The following is a 22,544-nucleotide window of genomic DNA, read 5'->3' on the forward strand; positions in this document are numbered from 1 at the left end:
GTCATGAGTGGGACTAATGCTCTTATAAAAGAGACCCCACAGAGCTTCCTCACCCCTTCTGCCATGTGAAGACACAGGGAGAAGAGGTCCCTCTATGAACCAGGAAGCAGGCTCTCTCCAGACACTGACTCTGCTGGTGCCTTGATCTTGGACTTTCCAGCCTCCAGACTATAAGACATAAATTTCTGTTATTTATAAGCCAGCCACATTATTGTATTCTGTCATAGCAGCCTGAACTAAGACAAGCAGTTAACACAACCTTATTCAGATTGTTAGAAAGAAAAGAAAACGAAAGGCAGGTTGCAGATGTATTTATTGAGACAAGTATAACATTGATAACAAAATGAATGCAACAAAAATGAATAAAACAAAAAAAGAAATAATCTTATGATTATATATCTTTGTAAATCCGAGAGAAAGCTCACAATAAGTGTGGTACACTATTACTATCATTAGCTTTAGCATCATTCATAACAAGGTATGAATCCCAATTCCACCTAAAACAGGTTACTGATCCTCTGAGCTTCAGGTTTCCTTGTCTGTAACATAGTAGGTGATACATGATGCTGGTTAATTTGGAACATTACTGTGCAGCTTAAATGAGAGAATGTATGTGAGTAACACTTTTATGTTGCTTGTTAATCAAGATTGTATAAAATGATCTTTATAATTTTGGAGTATAAAAATGGAAACAAAACCACAAAAATATATGTATGAATTCAACTATATCAAAATATAAAACTTTTGTTTTTCTATTCAACAATATCATAATTATAGTTAAAGACGGGCTAAAGCCCAGAGACAGTATTTGCCGTACACATAAGAGATCATTATTATCCACAGTATATAAAAACTCCCTACAGGATAATGAGAAAAAGACAACCCAGCGTAAGAATGGGAGAAGGATGACAGGCAATTCACAGAAGAACTCGAGTTGCAAGTAAATGTATGAAGAAATACATGTTAGTTATATCACCACTTAGCACAGAAGTGCATATTAAAATGAGAGACTTCTTTTTACTTATCATATTGACAAAAATTTTAAAATTGGATAATATCTAATATTGAGAAGGACATAGGAAAGTGGAGTCTGTAATCATTGCTAACAATTTAATTGGTACAGTCATTTTGGGGGAAGTTTTGCACTAAGTAAAATTACATATGAGTCTGATTTACAATCCAGAAATACTACCTCTAGTTATAAATCCAGGCAAAATGCTTGTGTATGTACTCAGGAGAAATGCACGTGTCTGTCCAGTTTGCTGTTGTTCATAAAAGCAAAGAAATAGAAATAACCTAGATATTCACGAAGGGGTAATGGATTTCATAGTCATAAAATATGAATATGCTGTGATATTTCCCAACAGTTAAAAGGAGCAAACTATAAGCATATATATCAACATGATGTATCTCAAAAATATAGTTCAGACAGATAAATGCAAGTTAGATAGAAAAAAAAATAAGATAAAACTGGCAGATTTCCCACCCTGAAGAATGCTGTAGAGTGGGAAAGAAGGTGGGTGTTGTTATGTCTATGTGTCTCATCGAAGCCTCGCAGTTTGGTGGAACAGAGACGGGGTGAAATTCCAGGTGAAAAGATATGCAGTGTCCCTCTAGGAACACTTCTTCCCCACCCATGATAACAGTCATTTGGTAAAGTCAGAAGAGCCGCTAAACTCTGACATCCTTTTCCCTCTCGCTAGGAACAAGGTAGAAGGAGTACTTGGGGGAACAGCTGCTTAAATAAGTCTCTCAACAGACAATGCTGTCACAAACAAAAGGCCTATTTTAAAAACCATTATAAATAAAAACATTTTGAATTGATGGTGACTTTAAAAGAAAATTGATTACAAATTTTAAAATCTGGTTATTCTGTCATATTAACTCACTTAATTTCTCTCAATTTGCAAATTTTTACTGCAATGAGCTTGGCAAGATTAGTGGGGGGTGTTTTTAGATAACAGTGAACTTCGACATCAGCTTAGTCAGGAGTATCATAATTCACTTCCTGTCTCGCTGAGCAACTCCCCTTCCAAGCTGAGCCTCTGAAGGCTGCATAATCAATGAGAGAGAATGGCTGAAAATCTACAAATGGTGGTCATCAGCTTAAGTTTAGCATATTAGTTAAGTTTTAATTTAGTATATTTGCAGAGCTTTCCAATCCTCAGTCCTGTCCCATTGGGAAGAAGCATGTTCCGAGAGAAAATTGGATTTAATTTCGCAAAAAGGAGCTATTTGAGGGAGGGAAAATTTATTATTTCTTTGTAACTTTTTATTTTGATATCATTTCAAACTTAGAGAAAAGTTGCAAGAAATAATGTGGAGAAGGACTCCTTATACTCTTTCCCCAGATTAACCAGTTACTGACATTTTACTCCATCTGCTTTGTCATTTTCTATTGCTTTTTTCTAAACTGCTTGAGATTAAGTTGCAGGCACCATGCCCCTTTACCCCTCAACATTTTGGGGTGTATTTCTTAAGAATGAAGATATTTTCTGACACAGTCACAGTACAATTATCAAAGTTAGGAAATTTAACATGGTCCAATACTAAAACCCACATCCATTTTCAAATTTTGTCAATTGTCACAACAAGGTCCTTTATGACTAATTCTCTCTACCCACCCACCACCACCTACCCCTCCCCCCAATCCATGTTCCAATTCAGGACCCCTCACGACATATCATTGTCATGTGTCTTTGGTTTTCCTTAATTTACAAAAATTTCTCAGTTTTTCTTTGTCTTTCATTAAACAAATAATATAAATGCATCATTCTCACCTGTATGGGCTCTAACTTTGCCAGACAAACAGAAAAATAGCCTCTCCACCTGCCGTCCCCTTTCCAGGAGGGTCTGGCTGTTTTCTGTGTCTGGATAATCCATCGTGGGCATGAAGCATCTGTCTCTCAGAATGAGTACTCTCAACCCCATACTGGCTTCCCTGAGCATCAAGTCAGTTGCACTACCTGTGGCATCTCTTCCCACCAGGTCTCTGTGGCCAGTCTCCTTGACTTAAATGTCTCAAAGTCCTTCCGGACTCTCCGAGCACTGAGGCCCCTGCGAGCGCTGTCCCAGTTTGAAGGAATGAAGGTACGTTCTTCAGGTGGATGGGAGGAAGGTAATCTAGCAGGGAAAGGTGGAGAGGCCAGTGGCTCTTCTTCAGCTGGGCTTCCCTTACATTGCCAATCTTTTCCTGCCCTTCTTTCCATCTAGCTCACTGCTTAGAATCTGAGAGATGGGGAAAAGTCTAAGATATGGTCTCCATCCTAAAAGAGCTTCTGTGACAGCACTGAGATGGGCTCTGGCTTCCCTTCAAACCTGGGGCTGTGTCCCATAAGTCTCTAAGACCATCACTAGAGGACGCTTCTCAAGTGATCCTTGGTGACAACAGAAAGACCCATTATGTATAGAGCTGAGAGCAGGGCTTGCCGTGGGGTGAGGGGTAGGGGAGTAGGGGGTGGAGAGTAAAGACGGAGCTCCAAGAGATCCAGCCTTGCACATCATGCCCATCCTGGGAGGATCAAGAGCTTGGTGAGTCCCACAAATCTGTTATGATTTCCTTCTGTTTTGTTTCCTTAAGGTGGTAGTTAATGCTCTCATGGGTGCCATACCTGCCATTCTGAATGTTTTGCTTGTCTGCCTCATTTTCTGGCTCATATTTTGTATCCTGGGAGTAAACTTCTTTTGTGGAAAATTTGGAAGATGCGTTAATGGAACAGAAATATCAACTATAAATTACAGCTTCATTACAAACATAACCCACTGTAAAAGTGAAAATTTCTCCTGGGTCACCCCAAGAGTCAACTTTGACAATGTGGGAATGGCTTACCTCGCCCTGCTGCAAGTGGTAAGTACCGTTGCTATGTTTTTCACTCTGAGGGGAGAAAACTTAAAAGAATCATTAATCATTTCTCAGCTAATAAAAATACAGTGCCTCCATGAGATAATACAATCAAATCCCAATTCCTCATGTGGGAGCCAATCCCCTCTGGAATTGTTCCCCACTGAGCATCTCCAACTTTTTAGTCTACTGAGCCTCAACATCCAAGTGATGCCTCTGTAAGGGGCTGTGTATCTCATCTTGTCCTTTGTGGAGCCTTGCTCTCCAGAGCTCCAGCCAGAGAGAAGTGGAGCCTCAGATGCTAAGCCACACCATTAGTAACAGTTCCCTGTTGGAAGTCAGTCCTGGGTCAAACGACAGTTGCCAGGTCTTGGACAGACACTGCAAGCTATGTAGCATCAGAAAAGAGCCTTGACCAGCTGATGTCTGGTTAAGGCTCTTTCCGGCAGTTGGACCATAGCTTCTCTGGCAATTTTTTTTTTTTTTTTTGAGGAAGATTAGCCCTGAGCTGACTACTGCCAGTCCTCCTCTTTTGGTGAGGAAGCCTGGCCCTGAGCTAATATCCGTGCCCATCTTCCTCTACTTTATATGTGGGACGCCTACCACAGCATGGTGTGCCAAGCAGTGCCATGTCCGCACCTGGGACCTGAATCAGTGAACCCTGGGCTGCCTAGAAGCGGAATGTGTGAACTTAACTGCTGCGCCACCAGACCGGCCCCTCTAGCAATTTTTAAGGCAGAAATTTCTTTTGTTTTTAGACTTTTTATCTTGTACAAATGAAGAAGAAAAAAACCAAGATAGCCATCCTTGAATTCATTTCTACTATTCTTTTGTTGGACAGTCTGTCCTGGAAGGGTGGAACATCATCTTATATACATCTGCCCACTGGACCTCGCTTGCCTTTGAGTGGCATTTGCCTGTTGACAGCAAGTCTATAATTGTGATCGTATTTCTTTGCTTTTGTTGCAGGCAACATTTAAGGGCTGGATGGAAATTATGTATGCAGCTGTTGATTCCACAAAGGTGAGCTTGTGTTCCACAATGTTCTATAGTGCTCATGTCAAATATCATGACTATATGGAACCTCCTTCTTCACAGTTCCAGTGGCCAGGGTTCTTTGCCTTGTTTCCCTTGAGAGAAACACTATGAAACAGGGATAAAAAGGGTTCCTATTCATCCTCCCAAGAGTAGTGCATCCTAATGTGCTCTGAAGTCCAGTCCTCTTTCTCCATAGTAACCAAAGAGAAACCACTCATGTAGGAGGTGGAGCCAGAAACAACAGAACCACAGGATGTCTTGATTTTCCTCTCCTACCACTTCTCCAACTAGGTGGACAGGCAGAAGCCAAATTTCAAAGGGTACTTTCCCTTAGCTGGGAAAACATTAAGATTGGACCAGGTCTGAGCAAGAGAGACTCTCCTATGGCTCCAGGCTCCCCAGAGGCTAAAGGGGTTTCTGATGATTGTCAACTGTTAAATTGCAGTTAAATAAAAAGTATCATGGATTCCCAAAGTTGGGAGAATACTCAGCAATCTGTTCCATGTCTATTTCCCAGTTGGAAAAATTGAGGAATAGAAAGGAAGGGTGTTGCCCAAAGCCAAAGCATGAGCAAATAGTTGAATCAAGAATGGAATTAGCATTGTTTATTTTTTCCCTATCATCACACATGTGTGTGCTGTTCTGTTTGAGAGTGCAGAGTTAATGCTTAACACATAGTAGGTGTTCAATACGTGTGAGATGGTAGAAGCAGTAGAGGCGGTGTGAGTAGTGTTATAATAGTAGTAGAGGCAATTTATAACAAAGGAAATGTTTTAAAATATTAACGTGCTCATTTTTTAAATCTGTTTGAGTACATGACCTTCACCCTAGTTTACCTTAGGCATCCATCTCTCTTGAAGTGGAGGTGGGGGATGGGAAGGAAATCTTATGCAGGTGTATGATGGAAGAGGTGTGTGGCTTATATATGTTCCCTGAGTGAATGATAAGTGGTGGAGGAGCGTGGAGGGGTGCCTGTCCTGATACTGGTCCTGGCATAGTCTAGCTGGTGGGTGCTGGCTTCTGGCATAATGGCCCTTGTCTTTGTAGCCACAAAACATCCTGTTGGTCTCAAATATTGAAGCTGTAACTGGTGACACCATGGGCCTTTCTCCCCTCTTGACTCCTCCTGGTCTCAAACACTGATTCTTTGCCATATCCTCCACATGGTCCGTAGCCCTGCAGTCTATTCCCATCCCTTGCTATGAAGCCCACTATGGCAGGCCCACGGCTATCAACCCCATGTCCAAATGACATGAGAACTGAAAAAGGTTCAAGAGACCTCTCTGTCTGATTATATGACTCCAGACTCTTCAGTATCCTAGGCCTTCCCAGCAGCAGTTTCCTCTTAGAAAAATACATAAGTTGAACGAGAACATCCTCTTTGCCCTCCATATTCCCCTCGGTTTGCTGGGCTCCAAGTCCCTCTCCAAATCCAAAGAGGGAGAATCAGGACACACATCTCATGGCTCTGATGTCCTCTGTCTCTCTGTTTCTTTTTCTGACAATTCTCTAGGTACAAGTGGGGTGAGCTTTTGTTCTTCCCTCTTTCTGTCTGAACTTCCCTTTGCAAGACTATCAGCCCACTGCATAATCTTATTTTAAATGTCAGATGCTGAATATTAATTCTTTCTGTCCATTGTATTGTTTCCGTGCTAATCCCTATCCTTGATTCAAACAAGTGGATGCCTCAAGTCAACTAGGACTAAGGTCAGGTACTCTTCAAGGCAAAAGAGAAACCTAGGATTTTCAAATATTTACCTGTATTATGCAGTCTATTTGGTGGTTGTTGAATCACAAATATCAGAAATACTTTCAACAGATTACAGAGCTATCAGCACTCATAGCTGTATCTTTCAATGTGATCAGGGGATAGAAAAGAGAAATCCTCCTGCCACCTATCCCCAAACTACATAAAGCCAAGGACAATGTGAAGAACTTGGCGGAAACGAATCTCTGATGCTTTGGGTCACACCTTGAGCTGGGGGAGTTTGGTTGTAGTCCATTTGTGTGCATTCCAAAGCTTGATTATTCCTTCATTCACTCACTCATTCATTCATTCATTCAGTGTGTACTGAGAATCTACATGTCACAAGGTAGAGTAGGCACTAGGAATTCAAGAGGGACAGGACATAAGCACAGACTAAATACAACAGTGGGCTCTATATGAGGATATAGCTGTTCAACAAGAGTTGATAGTCAGTAACCTCTGCCTGAGGTGAGCATGTCCCTTCTCTAGTGGCCTCATCTCAGTCTGGCTCCCTCCAATTATGTGTCCATGCAGACATCCTAGAGACCTTTTCAAAGGATACACATGATCATGATACTCCTCTCTCTCACAGCCTTTCGATGATTCTTCATTGCTTAGGAGAAAAAGCCTAACCCTCTGGCTACACCCCCTCCCCACTGCATGGCACCACTCAAGCTGTACTAGGAAACTGAAAGAAGCACTCCCTGCAGGGGCCAAGGCTGTCTGGAGGAGGCAGTGTAGTTAATGCTGCTGCTGAGAAACACTTTGGTCTTTTGATAAGACAGTAAAAATGGCTTATATTTTCCCCCAGTAATTGTTTTCTTCTCTCATTTAAAAAATCCCTCACAGGAATGGGAACAGCCAAAGTTTGAGCACAACAAATACATGTACCTTTACTTCGTAGTTTTTATCATCTTTGGTTCATTCTTCACTCTGAATCTCTTTATTGGTGTTATTATTGACAACTTCAACCAACAGCAAAGAAAGATAAGTATGGGGGTTGTCCTGATTTGGTATTTTCACCTCTCTTCTCCAAAGGGCTTGAATGGAACATAATTCTGGTCTAGATTATTATGCAAAGTAGCCTTTATCATCTGCGTAAGAACAAAGAGGAGACCACCTGGAGAAGATTCTTAAAGATACGGCTGAAAAGGGACTGAAAACAGCTGGGTTTTATTAAATCATTGTTTTCACTGTCCATTCTACCCTCTTAAACAAAGGATGTTGTTGAAGTTGAAGCTTAATAGAAAGACAACTACCAGGATTAGCATATATGATGCTATAGTCTAGTAACCTTTCCAGTGTACCTTGTTATCCAGGATAAAAAGAATGAACTCTCCTCTTTCAGCAAACCTGTGTCCTGGGTCTCAACACCCAAGTCTCAGCAGATTTATTGAATTTACTTGGAAAGAAAATAGTTGGGGAAGAGGAAGGTGTTTTAGGGAGATATTTTTCCCATGTGCTGTAATAAACAGATGTTTATTTTTCTGATTCTATAATCCATAGGAGCTTTGTAGTAAATGTGAGAAATAAAGGAAGATAAAAAGAAAATTTGAATCACCCCCAAGGTGATGACTGTCGACGCAAATAATCCATACCCAATCTATAAATGATAACTGGGGTGAGTTTATTCTGAGCCACAATGTGAGGACCATAGTCCAGGGCCTTCCTTCCCCGAGGAAGGAAGGGCACCAAAGAAGTGGGGTGTACAGAGTGGTTATATACCCTCAAAGAGCATGTTTCACATGACTGAAATGTCCCTTTTACAATAGTCACGAGACTGATCTCTCGGCACAGCAATTGATGGACATAGCAGGTAGTAGGTCTGTGGTCCCGGTGGACACAGCAGGGTGGCAGGTCTGTTGTGTTGAGCTGGGTGGTCACAGGTGAGCGCAGCAATCAGTCCCTAGCCTAGGGAAAGATGCCTATCCTTAAGGAAATGCCAATGTGGGGGAAGTTGCAGCTTTATCTTAAAGCCATTTATTCTTGTCTTTGGGACATAGGAAATGCTTAAAGCAGATATATAATGCATGCTCAATGGCCGTGTCAGGCCATTTTGCAAAAACAAAGTCAGGCTGAGTTAGGTTTACACCAAATGGCTTCCTCATATACTCCAGTGTATCCTATTGTTTGCCATTTCTATTTGTCACCACCAAATGATAACTTTTAGATTAAGCCTCATCATTTAGTACAATCCCTTCCAGTTACTTTCTAACTATGTATTCTTTTTACACAGATGATATTGCACGATATTTTTCATTTTTTAGCTTCCCTTCCTCCCCACTAGTTGTGAGCCCATGTCATGAAATCATCTTTGTTATAAGAATTTTCAGGGCTGAATTACACCCCATATTATGAATAGATTGTAATTTATGCTAATCATTCCCCTCTCTTTTCAATATTAGGCCATTTCTAAATTTCTTGCTCTTCTAAAACAATCATGAACATTCTTGAAATTCTGTCTGTGTATCTGTGACTATTTCCTCAGGAGAAGTTCCTAGAATTTAAGGCATTAAAGATATTATTGCCAAAATGCTGTGCTAAGTACTCTCCTTTTGCAAGATATGAAAATGCCTGTTTACTCTATATCATTTTGATTTTTATAATTTATTATCTTTTCTAGCTTGATGGGTAAAATTGTTATCTCATTGTTTTATATTCATTTATGTGATCATTTGTGAGGTTATACACTTTTTCACAGGTTGATTGATGGCCATTAGTATTATCTATTTATAGCCCTTATCTCCTTTTAAAATTGACTGTCATCTTTTTCTTATGTTTTTATATAATAAATCCAATTTGGGTCTTACTTCTTTTATTTTTGTGGTGACATTTTGACTTACAGACATTTAGCATTTTTTTGGTGTCTAACAGCCAATCTTGTCCTTTTTGGTTCTTGCATTTATGAACTGACAGTATTTCTCAATCCTAAAATCAGATAACTAAATATTCACTTTTGGTTTTCCTAGTTGTTTTGTGGCTCTTTTTAATTTTTCTGTTGAACTCTTATAATTCATCCTGAATGTATTATGATACAGGTTAGCCTTGGTGTCTGTTGGGAGAGCCATTCACTGTCCTATGCAGCTGCGTTGCTGCTGTAACTTGGGAGTGTGCTATGTAGAGTCACCCCTGTAACAGGCAGTTTGGTTGCAGTCAACACCTGCAATTTGGATGTCAGGCCTTGTGTTTTTAGATTTAAGCTGACATTCTGAAATCACTGTTTTGATCAGCCCCTAGCATTTTTGTTTTGTTTTGTTTTACCTTTTATTACAGAAAATTTCAAACGTGCACAAGAGTGTTCTAAGATGAACCTAAATAACTATCACCCAGCACAAGATTTATTGAATTAAGAACATCCTTATGCCACCTATGCCCTTATCCAATCCTGCCACCAGATTTTTTTAGAGAGCAAATCACAGACATCATCTCATTTCATCCACAGATATTTCAGAACATATCTCTTTTTAAACATACCGTAATTCCATTGTCACATCTAAAAAGTTTAACGTGAATTCTTTAAATTTGTCACAACCTAGCCAATGTTCAGATTTCCTTGTCTTTTGTTTTCTTATATTTATTTATTTATTTAATTTTAAAGATTGGCACCTGAGCTAACATCTGTTGCAATCTTCTTCTTCTTTTTTTTATTCTTCTCCCCAAAGCCCCCCGGTACCTAGTTGTATATTCTAGTTGTGGGTCCTTCTGGCTCTGCTGTGTGGGATGCCGCCTCAGTGTGGCTTACTGAGCGGTGCTAGATCTGCGCCCCGGATCCGAACCAGTGGAACCCTGGACCACCAAAGTGGAGAGTGCAAGTTTAACCACTCACCCATGGGGCTGGCCCTTCTTATATTTATTTATTCATTCTTTAGTTGATTGATTGATTGATATTAAAGTTTTTTTCTTTTCAAATCAGGATTCAAATTATGTCCTCCCATTTGACGACTTCCTTGCTCTCTGGAATGACAAGATGTTCCAGGCCTAAGTCATTCTCTTCCTGCCCCAGATCTGGAATCAGCCATTTCTCTAAGGAGTGCTGGTTTTGTTGCAGGAGGCGATGTTCCAAGACCACAATCTGGAACGCTCGTTGTCATTGCTTCTAAGCTTTTTCAGTGGACAGAGCTTCGAAATTTAGGACTACAATGAAATATATATGTGGAAATATGAATACTGATCATTCAAATTCAAGACTACAGGGTTTTTACTCAATCTCTTCTCTGATACATTTGTATCTTCTCTCTTCTACACCAATAAACCTGGTTCTCACAGGCACAGGAGATGATAGCATTAAAATTTTCCATAATTGCTCATTTTCTTTATCTCACAACTCACACATAGGACAGTCTCAGAACAACAATATTAATAGTATCATGATGCATATGATTACAAAAGACGCTTGTGTCTCCCAGGCATCCTGAAACAACCTGGTTAACTTCTAGGGCTGTTTTCTTTTTTCTTAATTTTTTTTGATGCGGTACAATACACCTAACATAAAATTTACCATCTTAACCATTTTTAGTGTACAGTGGTGGTATGAAATACATTTGTAATGTTGTGCAACCACACCACCACCCATCTCTATAACTCTTTTTATCTTGTAAAACTGAAACTCTAGACCCGTTAAGCAATAACTCCTCATTCCCCCTTACCCCAGCCCCTGGCAACCACCATTCTACTTTCTGTCTCTATGATTTTGACTACTCTAAGTACCTCATACAAGTGGAATCATGCACTATGTGTCTTTTTGTGACTGGCTTATTTCATGTAGCATGATGTCCTCAAGGTTCATCCATGTTGTGGCATATTTCAAAATTTCCTTCCTTTTTAAGGGTGAATAACGCATTTTACTCATCCATTCATCCATCAATGGACACTTGGGTTGCTTCCACATTTTAGCTATTGCGAATGAAGTTGCTATGAACATAGGTGTGCAAAATCTCTTTGAGACCTGCTTTCAATTTTTTTGGGTGTATACCCAGAAGTGGAATTTCTGGATCATATGGTAATGGTATTTTTAATTTTTGGAGGAGCTGCTATACTGTTCTCCACAGATGCTGTACCATTTTACATTTCCACCGACAGTGTATGAAGGTACTAATCTCTCTACTCCTCACCAACACTTGTTTTCTGTTTTTTTGATAGTAGCTGTCCTAATGGGTGTGAGGTGGTATCTCATTTTGGTTTTGATTTGCATTTGCCTAGTGATTAGTGATGGTGAGCATTTTTTTCATGTATTTATTGGCCATTTGAATATCTTTGGAGAAATGTCTGTTCAAGTCCTTTGCCCATTTTTGAATCTGGTTGTTTGATTTTTTTTTTTGTTAAGTTTTAGGAGTTCTCTATGAATTCTGGATATTAATCCCTTATCAGATATATGATTTGCAAATATTTTTTTCCCATTCTGTGGGTTGCCATTTTACTCCATTGATAGTGTCTTCTGATGCACAAAAGTTTTAAATTTTTATGAAGTCTGGTTTGTCTACTTTTTCTTTTGTTACCTGTACCTTTGGTGTCATATCAAAGAAATCATTGCCAAATCCAGTGTCATGAAGATTTGTCCTATGTTTTCTTCTAAGCGTTTTTAGATCTTACATTTATGTCTTTGATCCATTTTGAGTTGATTTTTGTAATTAATGTTAGATAAGGATTCAACTTCATTCTTTTGCATGTGGATACCCGGTTTTCCCAGCATCATTTGTTGAAAAGACTGTCTTAGGGCTGTATAGTTTTGGCCCATACTGGTGGTGTAAATTCACACCCTACACCCTCATCAAGGCAGGCCTGGATTTACAAATTATCAGGAAAGGCTGGGTTTTTACCTGTAGTGCACACTGAGACAGTTTCCTCGTTGTCTCCTGTTGCCAAGAGACAGATTCTGTTGTCTTCTTCACCCTTCCATTGGCAGCCCTTGGAGAGTTCCCTATTCATGCAGGGACCTTGGCATAAGCTCGCTGCCTTTTCCCATGACATCTTTGTGGTTATTAAAGCCCAAGCTTCTAGTTTTTATAGAGATTAGCAAAAGCTCTTAGGCCAACTATGGCTTCAGGGCTAATTTCCAATTCTGTCTTTTTTCATCTCTCTTGATTTTCAGACCTTGGAGATTTCCCTACTTTGTGCAGGTTCAGCTTTACGTTTAAAATCTGTTCTATTTCATTCAGTATTTCTGCGTATTTTACCCCCCAAATTTCCAGAAATGAGAACACTAGTTCATTTTTCTGTTTTTTCTTGCTCGGTAGTGAAAAGATTTAAAGATTTCTTTTTTCCTTTTTTTTTTTTTAAGAATGGCTCTGGACAGATTTTATGAAATTTTCTTAGTAGTGATACATGCATTCATTTATTTAAGAGAATTTTAATTGGCACTTTGTGGGATTTTCTTGTTTAAATTTTTGTTGCTAATTTCTATTTTTATTGCATTGTGGTTTGATTTATGCAACTTGAAATACGTTCAATTTTTGTAAAGATTCTGCAGATGTTTGCAAAGAATTTATAATCTTTGTTTGTATTATAAAAAGGGATTTCTCTTTTTACAACTGATAAAAGTACCATTTCTCCCTATTCCATAGTTTAAACCCTGTTTCCCTTTCAGCCCTCCCGTAGAGTTCAGCCTCTTTTGCTTCCCATCAGAATTTTAGGAATTGTTGATAGAAATGTAATGTAACTGAGACTGTTTCTGAAAATTCAGAACTTGTTTCCAAAACACTGTTAATGATAGTTAGCTCTCATCTTTTCTATATACTTAGGTGGCCAAGACATTTTTATGACAGAAGAACAGAGGAAATACTATAATGCAATGAAAAAATTAGGATCCAAAAAACCTCAGAAGCCCATTCCAAGGCCACTGGTGAGAGCAATTGATTAATTCTAAATACATAATCCATTCATGGTCATGAGGAACTCAAATGTCTGCTATGCTGTTCTCCTTTACTTTTTTAATGTACAGACACTATCTAAGAACTCAATAAAAACCCAAATACACTGGCATGTGGCTCAAGTCCTTAGGAAAATTAGACAATCAAATTCAGTAGTAAGAACTTGGGCAATAACTTTAATTTACTTTTTAATGAGCACACAATAAGTGCTTAGTGTATACTCATTGCAATCATGTGAACTTAGCAGTCTTTTAACTTAATCTTGACCGATTTTAAATGTATTTATATCTTTTGCCAACTTTTTCTGCTGTGAAGTTGAGGTCATGCATACTCACTTCCACTTCGCAAGTATTTATGATTAATTTTCTGTATTAGGAGCTGACAAACTTTGTCTATAAAAGGTCAGACAGCAAATGTTTTAGGCTCTGCAGGCCACATGGTCTCTGCTGCTGCTACTCAACTCTGTGGCTGTGTCACAAAAGCAGCCACAGTCAATATAGAGCAAATGTGCGTGGCTGTGTTCCAGTACACCTTGATTTATAGACACTAAAATTTGGATCTCATGTGATTTTCATGTGTCAAAATTTTATTTTTCTTTTGAGTTTTCCCCCAAACATTTAAGAATGTAAAACCCATTCTGAGCTCATGGGCTAAGCAAAAACAGGCAGTGGGCCTGATTTGGGCTACGGGCTATAGTTTGCTGACCCCTGCTCTCTATGAATTCTGCTTTACCAACTACTACAGGGCAAGATAGGAGCGGCTCCCAGCGCTGCTCTGCCCCAGCGCTGCTCTGTGCTTGCAGTCTAATTGAGGAGCTGGGGTTTGAGAGCAGTAGCTGATAAAGCACTACAACAGGCACAGCTGGTAGCTCTGACAAGCCGAGTTTGAAGGCTTTCAAGGCACAGGGTGAGTGGGGCCTGAGAAGTCTGGGAAATCAGAATGGAAGAGGGGCTGGATATTTGAAGCATGTAGAGGATTTGGAGATTTTCATTCGAACACCAGACCCGAAATTCTCAAAGGTGCATTTAATTTAGTGCTATTCCCAGCACTCAGAATAGGGCCTGACATAAAGTATGTTCTTGGTAATTATTTGTTGAATGAAAGAATACGTTTTAGGGCACAGACAGGGTCAATCCTACTAGGATTAAATATTTGCACCGCACTAAAAATGTCTGTGAATTTCAGGGCCAAGTGTTTAGAATTTATACAGTGAAGAATTTTTTTGACCAAGGAGTTAGTGATAAAATTCTATTTGGGGAGGTTTAATCTGTCAACAGTGTGTGGAACTTCAATTTACCTAAGTCATCTAGCTTTTAAGTACCAATCTCACTTTCTAGTACTAGTTTCCCTTTGAAGTTCCTCTTTGAACTTGAACCAATGGAAAAGATGAAGAGAGTTTTCATTTACATGTGCTTGTTATGCACCCACTGACTCAGCACCAGTTGGTCCCAGATTTGGAGTTAACTAAAAGACTCGTGAGACACAATATGTTCCCACATATTTACTGGTTTATTTCATGAAGGATATGAAGCTAACAAAGCAGCACACAGCCAAACAGAAGTTGCAAAGATGGAGAGGCAGCTTCTAGGCCTCTCCACTGCACTGGACATGCTAGGCTTCAAGAGATGCGCTTGAAGAGGGCATGGACTTCTTTACTGCAAGAAAGCTGTCGCCTCCATTTCTTAACTATCTTTTATAGCATGTTTATCACATGCCTCATCTGGGAGGAGGAGCCGGGCCACAGCCCTCCCTGTGTATCCATAGCTCACCAATCACGGCTTACAATGAGAGATTCCAGCAACCAAGGAGAATCTCACCAGTTAACACTGTACGTTTATCTTAACTTCTGTATTCCGGAGAGCAGAGTTGCATGAGATAAATTCCACATCAGATCCCCAGATGTCCCTGAGTTTGAGCTAAGACTTCAAATCAGCTGTTAACCATTTAGTTACAACTTCACCTCCCCACAGGTGTTTTTTAATCTCTAAAATCTAAATATTATCTTTTGACTTTGGAACAAATGAATAGCAATTGTGTAGGGGGGGAATACAGCTCTTTTAACCTGAGCAGTGATGCATGTCATTTCTAGCAGTAGAGCAAGGGGTCTCGAATCATTTCTGATTCTTCCTGAAGCATCCCTATATTACTTCATTCCTGGGTTTAAAAATCATGCTGAAGTATAGGAGGCGCTATACATTCTAAAGTGACGTACGATGTTTTTTCACCATCTACCACTTTAGGTTACTTACATTCTGAATCTCCTCCATTTGTCTAAATATTAGAGTTGAACTATAAGGCCAATGCTTACCCTCCTTCACATTTATTCTCACCCCTCTTTCTGCTTCCCTGGAGAGCACCCTTAAAAATATCTTTTCTCTAGGTTCTTTCTGATTTTCCGGATGCATTCTCACATAGTAAGTGCATTTGACTTTCAAGTTTCTCCTCCAGACTCCTTGATAAAAGCTTTAGGGCTCCTGGTGCAAAGTTTGAAAGACACTGACTCAAATGCAGTATCCCTCCAATGCTGTCTCTGCCCTCTTTCGCCTCATTCCCCAGGCTCTCCCTGTGTGATATCATTCACTCTCAAGGGTTTTAATTCATATCAGTATTGGTTCCATTGAACTCCACATTTGCATTCCAGCTCTGCAACTGAGCTCCAAACCCATACTTCTACCTGCCCGTGGCCCTTGGATGGCCCGTTGACACCTCAGACTCAACGTGCTCAGGACAGATCTTATTATCTCCCTCCAAAACTCCTCATCCTCTGATCTCTGGCTGGTTGAATGGCTCCACGAACCAGAAATGATAGCCACAGCCCTAAATTTCCCATCGCCTCCTCCATTCAAACATTCTCTGACTCCTCTTCTTTCTACTTCCATATTAGCTCTTAAACCTAAATGCTTATGTCTTTCTCCACTGTTACACCACAAACCAACATCATCTTTTGTCTGGATTACCATAACAGATGCCTGGGGTTCTATAGATGAATTCTTAAGGATCTGTGAGTTCTCTAAAAAGAATAGGGTATGTATATTTTGATTAGGTGATAATATAAAATAATCTAATATATTCATACATTGTAAAAAAAAAAAAATGTATAGTCAAGAATGCCATACAAAGTCAGTGTCTGAGTTTGTGTTTAAGAAAAGTTTTCCACTAAGTGAAGAACAAGGTAGTGCTTCACAACAGTTAGATTAAAGAAAGTAGTGGAATAAGTGAGTAATTTCACTGCACGTGGTCGATTAGGCAGGCAAACTTGAGTTAGAACCTGTATCAGATCAATTAGCACATACTCACTTTGTAGCAGTATGGCCATCTACGTACAAACCAATATGCAAATTCGCCATCAGTAATAATATGAAATAATCAGTTTTTCTGTTTCCGTTTTTAGTAATCATTGGATCAGAATCCTGTTTATCTAGTTTTATCTTCAAGTGAACAAGAATTAGAAAATTGGCATTCAAGAATTGCTTGAATACAGAGTTTTGGTTAAGTATAAGGTCTGATTACTCTGAACTGACAAATGGAGACGTGGATATGTTAATTCCATTTTGTCCCACATAATTATGTGAGCGGGTATTCTCTGCATTAATATTATTGAAGTCAAAATACAGAAACAGATGAAATATAGAGACCAAAGTTCATCTTTTTATTATTGGATCCAACATGAGCTGTTTTATTTCAGCAAAACAACATCATCCATCACATAAAAGTTATGTTGTTACTAAAAAATTTATTTATATTTTTTGTTTTAAAATGGAATTAAAGCTATAAGCCTACAACTTAAAACCAGTTATTTAATTAAATTTAAATGAAAGTATATATACAAGAATTTCTTGCCCTGTAGAAAGAGTCTGCATTTTTTAAGAAACTGCTTTGATCGTAAGAGAGGACAAATTCTGTTGTATGTGCCTTTTCTACATATGTGATTTTATTTTTTTATTTTTATAACTCAAAATGATCTATGATTCCTTTTTTTTTTTTTTCAGAACAAATGCCAGGGACTTGTGTTTGACCTGGTCACAAACCAGGTCTTTGACATCGTCATCATCATCCTCATTCTCCTCAACATGCTTACCATGATGGCTGAATCACATAACCAGTCAGACGAGAAAAGACTCATCCTCGAGCATCTCAACCTGACCTTTGTGGTCATCTTTACAATTGAGTGTCTCATCAAAATCTTTGCTCTGAGGCAATACTACTTCACCAATGGCTGGAATTTATTTGATTGTGTGATTGTGCTCCTTTCTCTTGTTAGTAAGTAAAATTGGCAGCCAGAAGGGCTTTAATCTGAGAGTCAAAAGTGAATTTGTAAGTCTTATCATTTGGAAGTATGTCCAAACTATCCGTAAACCAACAAATTAGGCTTAATGTGGTTTCTGAAAAAATAGGCAAGCGTACTAATGCCATTCTCTACTGGGAAGTTGGTAGGAGATACAGAGTAATTTCCATTCCCCTGACTGTCTACACAATTGAAATACAAAATTAAATAATTATGTGGATCATTTATTCAACGGAAATAGACAAAATTAAGATGACTTAAAAGTTTTTGTGGCAGTATCTGGTTTATCCTGGTAATTGAATCAAAGTTTTATCTTTTTTGTGCAACTATAAACCCTAACGTGCATGCTATAGTTTTAAGGCTTTGGCATTTAGTTCCCATGTTTTTCCTTAGTTCAAAATCCATGTGGGGGCCCCGTGGCCTAGTACTTAAAGTTCCAGGCACCCTGCTTCAGCAGCCTGGGTTTGTGGGTTCAGATCCCGGGTGCAAACCTACTCCACTCATCAGTCAGGCTGTGGAGGCATCCCACATACAAAGTAGAGAAAGACTGGCACAGATATTAGCTCAGTGCTAATCTTCCTCAAGCAAAAAAAAAAAAAAAAAGAGGAGGATTGGCAACAGATGATAGCTCAGAGCGAATCTTCCTCACACGCACACACACACAAAATCCATGTGGATGTCAGATCACAATTATTGTGTCCTGTGGCATTGCTGGACCTTCCCTCACCTCTTATGCCGGACCTCCATGGCCCAACCCAGATAGGGCTTCCAAGAGTGTGTCGTAAGGACAAGCAGTGCTTTCTCTTTGTTCTGTATCCCGTGTTAACTTAACTACAGTGTGAACTATGCCTGTTTCTATTGCCTAGACCCCATTCAACCAGCCTCACTCTATAATCAGTATATTTTTCCTAACCATAGACAGGATTAGCTATAAGGTTTATGAAAGAAGAAAGAGAAAGAGATGAGTTATTACCATATATCTTTTTACAAAACACACACCAACTTTGAAATTAAATTCTTCATGGCTAAACCAGAAGAGTTTACTCTGTGCAAAACTACCCAGAGGCCCTTCTCATAGTTCAGAAAGCAATGAAGGTGATAAAAACTGATTTCTCAAGTGGAAGCTTTTGTGCTAGCTCCAGAAAGGATGCATTAAACAGATAATGTTGGATCAAAATATTTTGGTTCCTATCACTACAGCAGCCATGCAGATGTTTCAGAGAGCAAGAAAATGGCACAGGTCATAGTCTGTTCTGGTTTCTAGGCCATGAGGTTTATGTAGGCAAAGTTTGGCAACAGATCCTTCCATGTGCTTGCAGTTAAACAGACCTTTAATCTTTATTAGTCAATTCCAATCACAAGTCCTGGTGAAATTGACAGCAGCAGTGAAGTTAGAAAATGGTGGTAGGATGAATCTGGGGCAGCCCTCTGAGAGCTTAGAGAGCCCTTCCTCCAATAGGCAGAGAGCAGCTCGTTCATTCCATTTATTCTGATTCATTCCATTCTGTTTATTGAACTCCTTCCAGGCAGTGCCAGGTATTGTACAGTTTGTGGAAATATTGACTTCTGTGCTTTGAACAACTGCTAGGCAATTACAGTTCCACTGAAGAACACCATATAGCATTTTGCTCCAATGGATAAGAAAATCCACACATTGAGCCAAATTCTACTCACCAATGTGGACAGCATTCTATATACCTTTGCCACTAGGTTTGCCATCCAACACTTAGCCTCTATACTTTCCCAAGCTCTTTCCTAAGCTTTTAGAGAAATACAAAATGTGTGAGTCAAAGTGAATCTCTCTCTAGGAGCTAACAATCCAATTCAGGTATTAAGGCGACTCACTCACCTTAAAGAGTCAGAAGAAGGCAGAGAAATTAGTTGAACACCAAATCTCATGGTGCACAGAACTGAGCTTAGAGAAAGAACAGGTTACCGTGGACTTGATTATTCAAAGAAATATTCTTGGAGGAGGTAGGCCTTCAAGGTTGGACCTCCTCCAGTTGTTGCTGAATTGGTAGTTAATAAATTCCACATCTCAGCAGGGTTGGATGCCCAGTTAACATATGAATTAAACTTCTTTGGTACAAGTGGACAGTCTGTGAAGTACATTATCAACTAGTTCTCTTTAGTTGTTAGGTGATGGCAGATAGTTTTGGCTACTTGTCACCCCTAATGACTTAGAGGAACATCAAGGTTATGTCTACACAAGGCAAGCATGTTTCACCCATTCTGTAATATTTGGGCCAAAATGTGAGTTCTTTTAAGTCCTTGTGTCACTTGGGTGACATTTTCAGCCAAATATTCAGTTATTTGCAGAAACTTCTGCTTGAGATACCATTTCTGGGGTGTCTACAGCAACAGAGAAAACATCTCCAATTTAGTCCCTTATGCTCTTTGAGTTCGGTTTTCAGGAGTCCTTGGAATGAATATATTGACAAATAAGAAAGATTCATGACAGCCTTAGCCCAGAGATGAGAAACGCAGCACCGCTCTCTCCCTGCAGCCGTGTCCTAGCCTGGAGCAGGCTGTGTTCAAGTTCCTCTATACAGCTAGGAACCTTTAAGGAACTTTATGGTCAGGGGTTCCACAATTTCTGCTGACAGCTCAGGCTCAAGCCAACCTTCAGTAGCAGAAATTTCTCCTTGCACTTTAATAAAAAAGACTCCATCTGCAGTTTGTCTGTTTTCCATCTATATATCCAATCAATATGCAAAACTATTATATTTGTTTACCCAACGAATGACTTTAGATACCCAACATAGCTAATGTGCATGAGACAACTTACAAAAAAGTCTTCCTTAAACTGCATTCTCTTTCCTTTCCTCAGGTGTCGTCAATATTTTAGATATCCCATCCCATCTAAAGTTCCATCTAAAGTTCTATGGCCCTTGGAAATTATTTCCCAAGTTAAGGCACAGATAGATATTTTCCCAGATATTGATAAATAAAATTTTTAATTTGTGCATGATGAAAAGTTGGTTCCACTAAGACTCCAAGGCAGGAGAGACAGGCAGGGTCTGAAACCAGTGTGCCTGCTGGAAGTTGACTGACCCTTCTCCTTCTCCTAAGGTACAATGGTTTCCACCTTAGAAAAACAGGAGCACATTCGTTTTCCTCCAACACTCTTCAGAATTGTCCGCTTGGTTCGGATTGGCCGAGTCCTGAGACTTGTTCGGGCAGCACGAGGAATTAGGACTCTCCTTTTTGCTCTGATGATGTCCCTTCCCTCTCTATTCAACATCGGTCTTCTACTCTTTTTGATTATGTTTATTTATGCCATTTTTGGTATGAGCTGTTTTGGCAAAGTGAGGCTGTCTGGAATTGATGACATCTTCAACTTCGAAACTTTTGTAGGCAGCATGCTGTGTCTCTTCCAGATAACCACGTCAGCAGGCTGGGATGCCCTCCTCAGCCCCATGCTGCAATCAAAAGATTCATGTAAAACCAACTCAGAGAACTGTCACCTCTCTACCATAGCCATAACCTACTTCGTCAGTTACATTATCATCTCCTTTCTCATTGTTGTCAACATGTATATTGCTGTGATTTTAGAGAACTTCAATACAGCCACTGAAGAAAGTGAGGACCCTTTGGGTGAAGATGATTTTGAAATGTTCTATGAAGTCTGGGAAAAGTTTGACCCAGAAGCAACACAGTTTATCAAATATTCTGCCCTTTCTGACTTTGCGGATGCCCTTCCGGAGCCTTTGCGTGTGGCAAAGCCAAATAAATTTCAATTTCTAGTAATGGATTTGCCCATGGTGAGTGGAGATCGCCTCCACTGCCTGGATATTCTCTTTGCTTTCACCACTAGGGTACTTGGTGATTCCAATGGCCTGGACAGCATGAAAGTAATGATGGAGGAGAAGTTCATGGAAGCAAACCCTTTCAAGAAGTTATATGAACCCATAGTCACCACCACCAAGAGGAAGGAAGAGGAAAGATGTGCTGCTGTTATTCAAAAGGCCTTTCGAAAGTACATGCTGAAGATAACCAAGTGTGCTTTGGAAGACAGGCCCCCTTCACCATTCCAAATGCTCTGCAATGGGGACTTGTCCAACTCTGCCTCCAAGGGCAAGGTACACTACGACTGAGCCCCTCACCTCCACCCCTACCTCACAGCCTCATATCCTCACCTCCAGTCTGAGCTCCTGGGGTCCACAGCTCAGTGTAATAACAAGCAGTGGACTCACTGAACTAGCCATTTCATTTTTCTCCGGCTAAAAGAAGTGACATTGTAATGTTCATTTCAAATGGTTCTTACAGAGATATAAGATAAGGCTGGCTGACTATTAACCACTGGTACTGTTTTAAAAAGGCAGAAGACGCTGGAAAGGGCTGTAGAGGACACACTAATGTTAGGATTGAAACACAGCTCAAATTATGTCAAAAGAAAAGAATAAGAAACAAAAACATATTAAAATTTTAAATTGTGTTTTTCCAAATGTTTCTCGATACATTACCCAATACCTTTGTTTGATGTTTTCCCCAATACAACTGTGTGGCTTATTATATATAACTCTTTTGCAAGCTAAGTGAAAATTCAAAAACTGCCAATAAATGAATAGCTTATTGCAGATATTTTTTACCAACATTAAATATTGTGGGTTTATTTCAAACCTAAAGGCATGATCTTGACTTGTCAGTTACTACCCTTCCACCAGGTACAATCTCTGTTATGTGTGTTTGGAAAATAAGTGAATAAATAAATGAATGAGACTTTCAGTGTGCATTTCATTTAGATAGTACACTAAAAAATCTTCT

The 22,544-nt window shown here is 39.5% G+C and overlaps 1 protein-coding gene across 3 annotated transcripts in view; it reads left to right on the forward strand.

Moving 5' to 3' along the window:
• SCN11A (sodium voltage-gated channel alpha subunit 11) overlaps positions 1–22,505 on the forward strand; it is a 146,385-nt gene extending 123,880 nt beyond the window's left edge. For 2 of the 3 annotated variants that reach the window (XM_001916599.5, XM_070238926.1), the window contains 7 exons: positions 2,989–3,090; positions 3,581–3,847; positions 4,811–4,864; positions 7,476–7,617; positions 13,364–13,464; positions 17,482–17,752; positions 20,850–22,505. In XM_001916599.5, coding sequence (XP_001916634.4) covers positions 2,989–3,090; positions 3,581–3,847; positions 4,811–4,864; positions 7,476–7,617; positions 13,364–13,464; positions 17,482–17,752; positions 20,850–21,874 — 1,962 coding nt within the window. In that variant the 3' untranslated portion in view covers positions 21,875–22,505. The remainder of the gene's footprint in view (positions 1–2,988; positions 3,091–3,580; positions 3,848–4,810; positions 4,865–7,475; positions 7,618–13,363; positions 13,465–17,481; positions 17,753–20,849) is intronic. The other variant, XM_070238927.1, reaches the window with a different exon arrangement.
• The last annotated feature ends 39 nt before the right edge of the window (positions 22,506–22,544 follow it).

Source organism: Equus caballus, chromosome 16 (assembly GCF_041296265.1).
Source record: "Equus caballus isolate H_3958 breed thoroughbred chromosome 16, TB-T2T, whole genome shotgun sequence".
Classification (NCBI taxonomy): domain Eukaryota; kingdom Metazoa; phylum Chordata; class Mammalia; order Perissodactyla; family Equidae; genus Equus; species Equus caballus.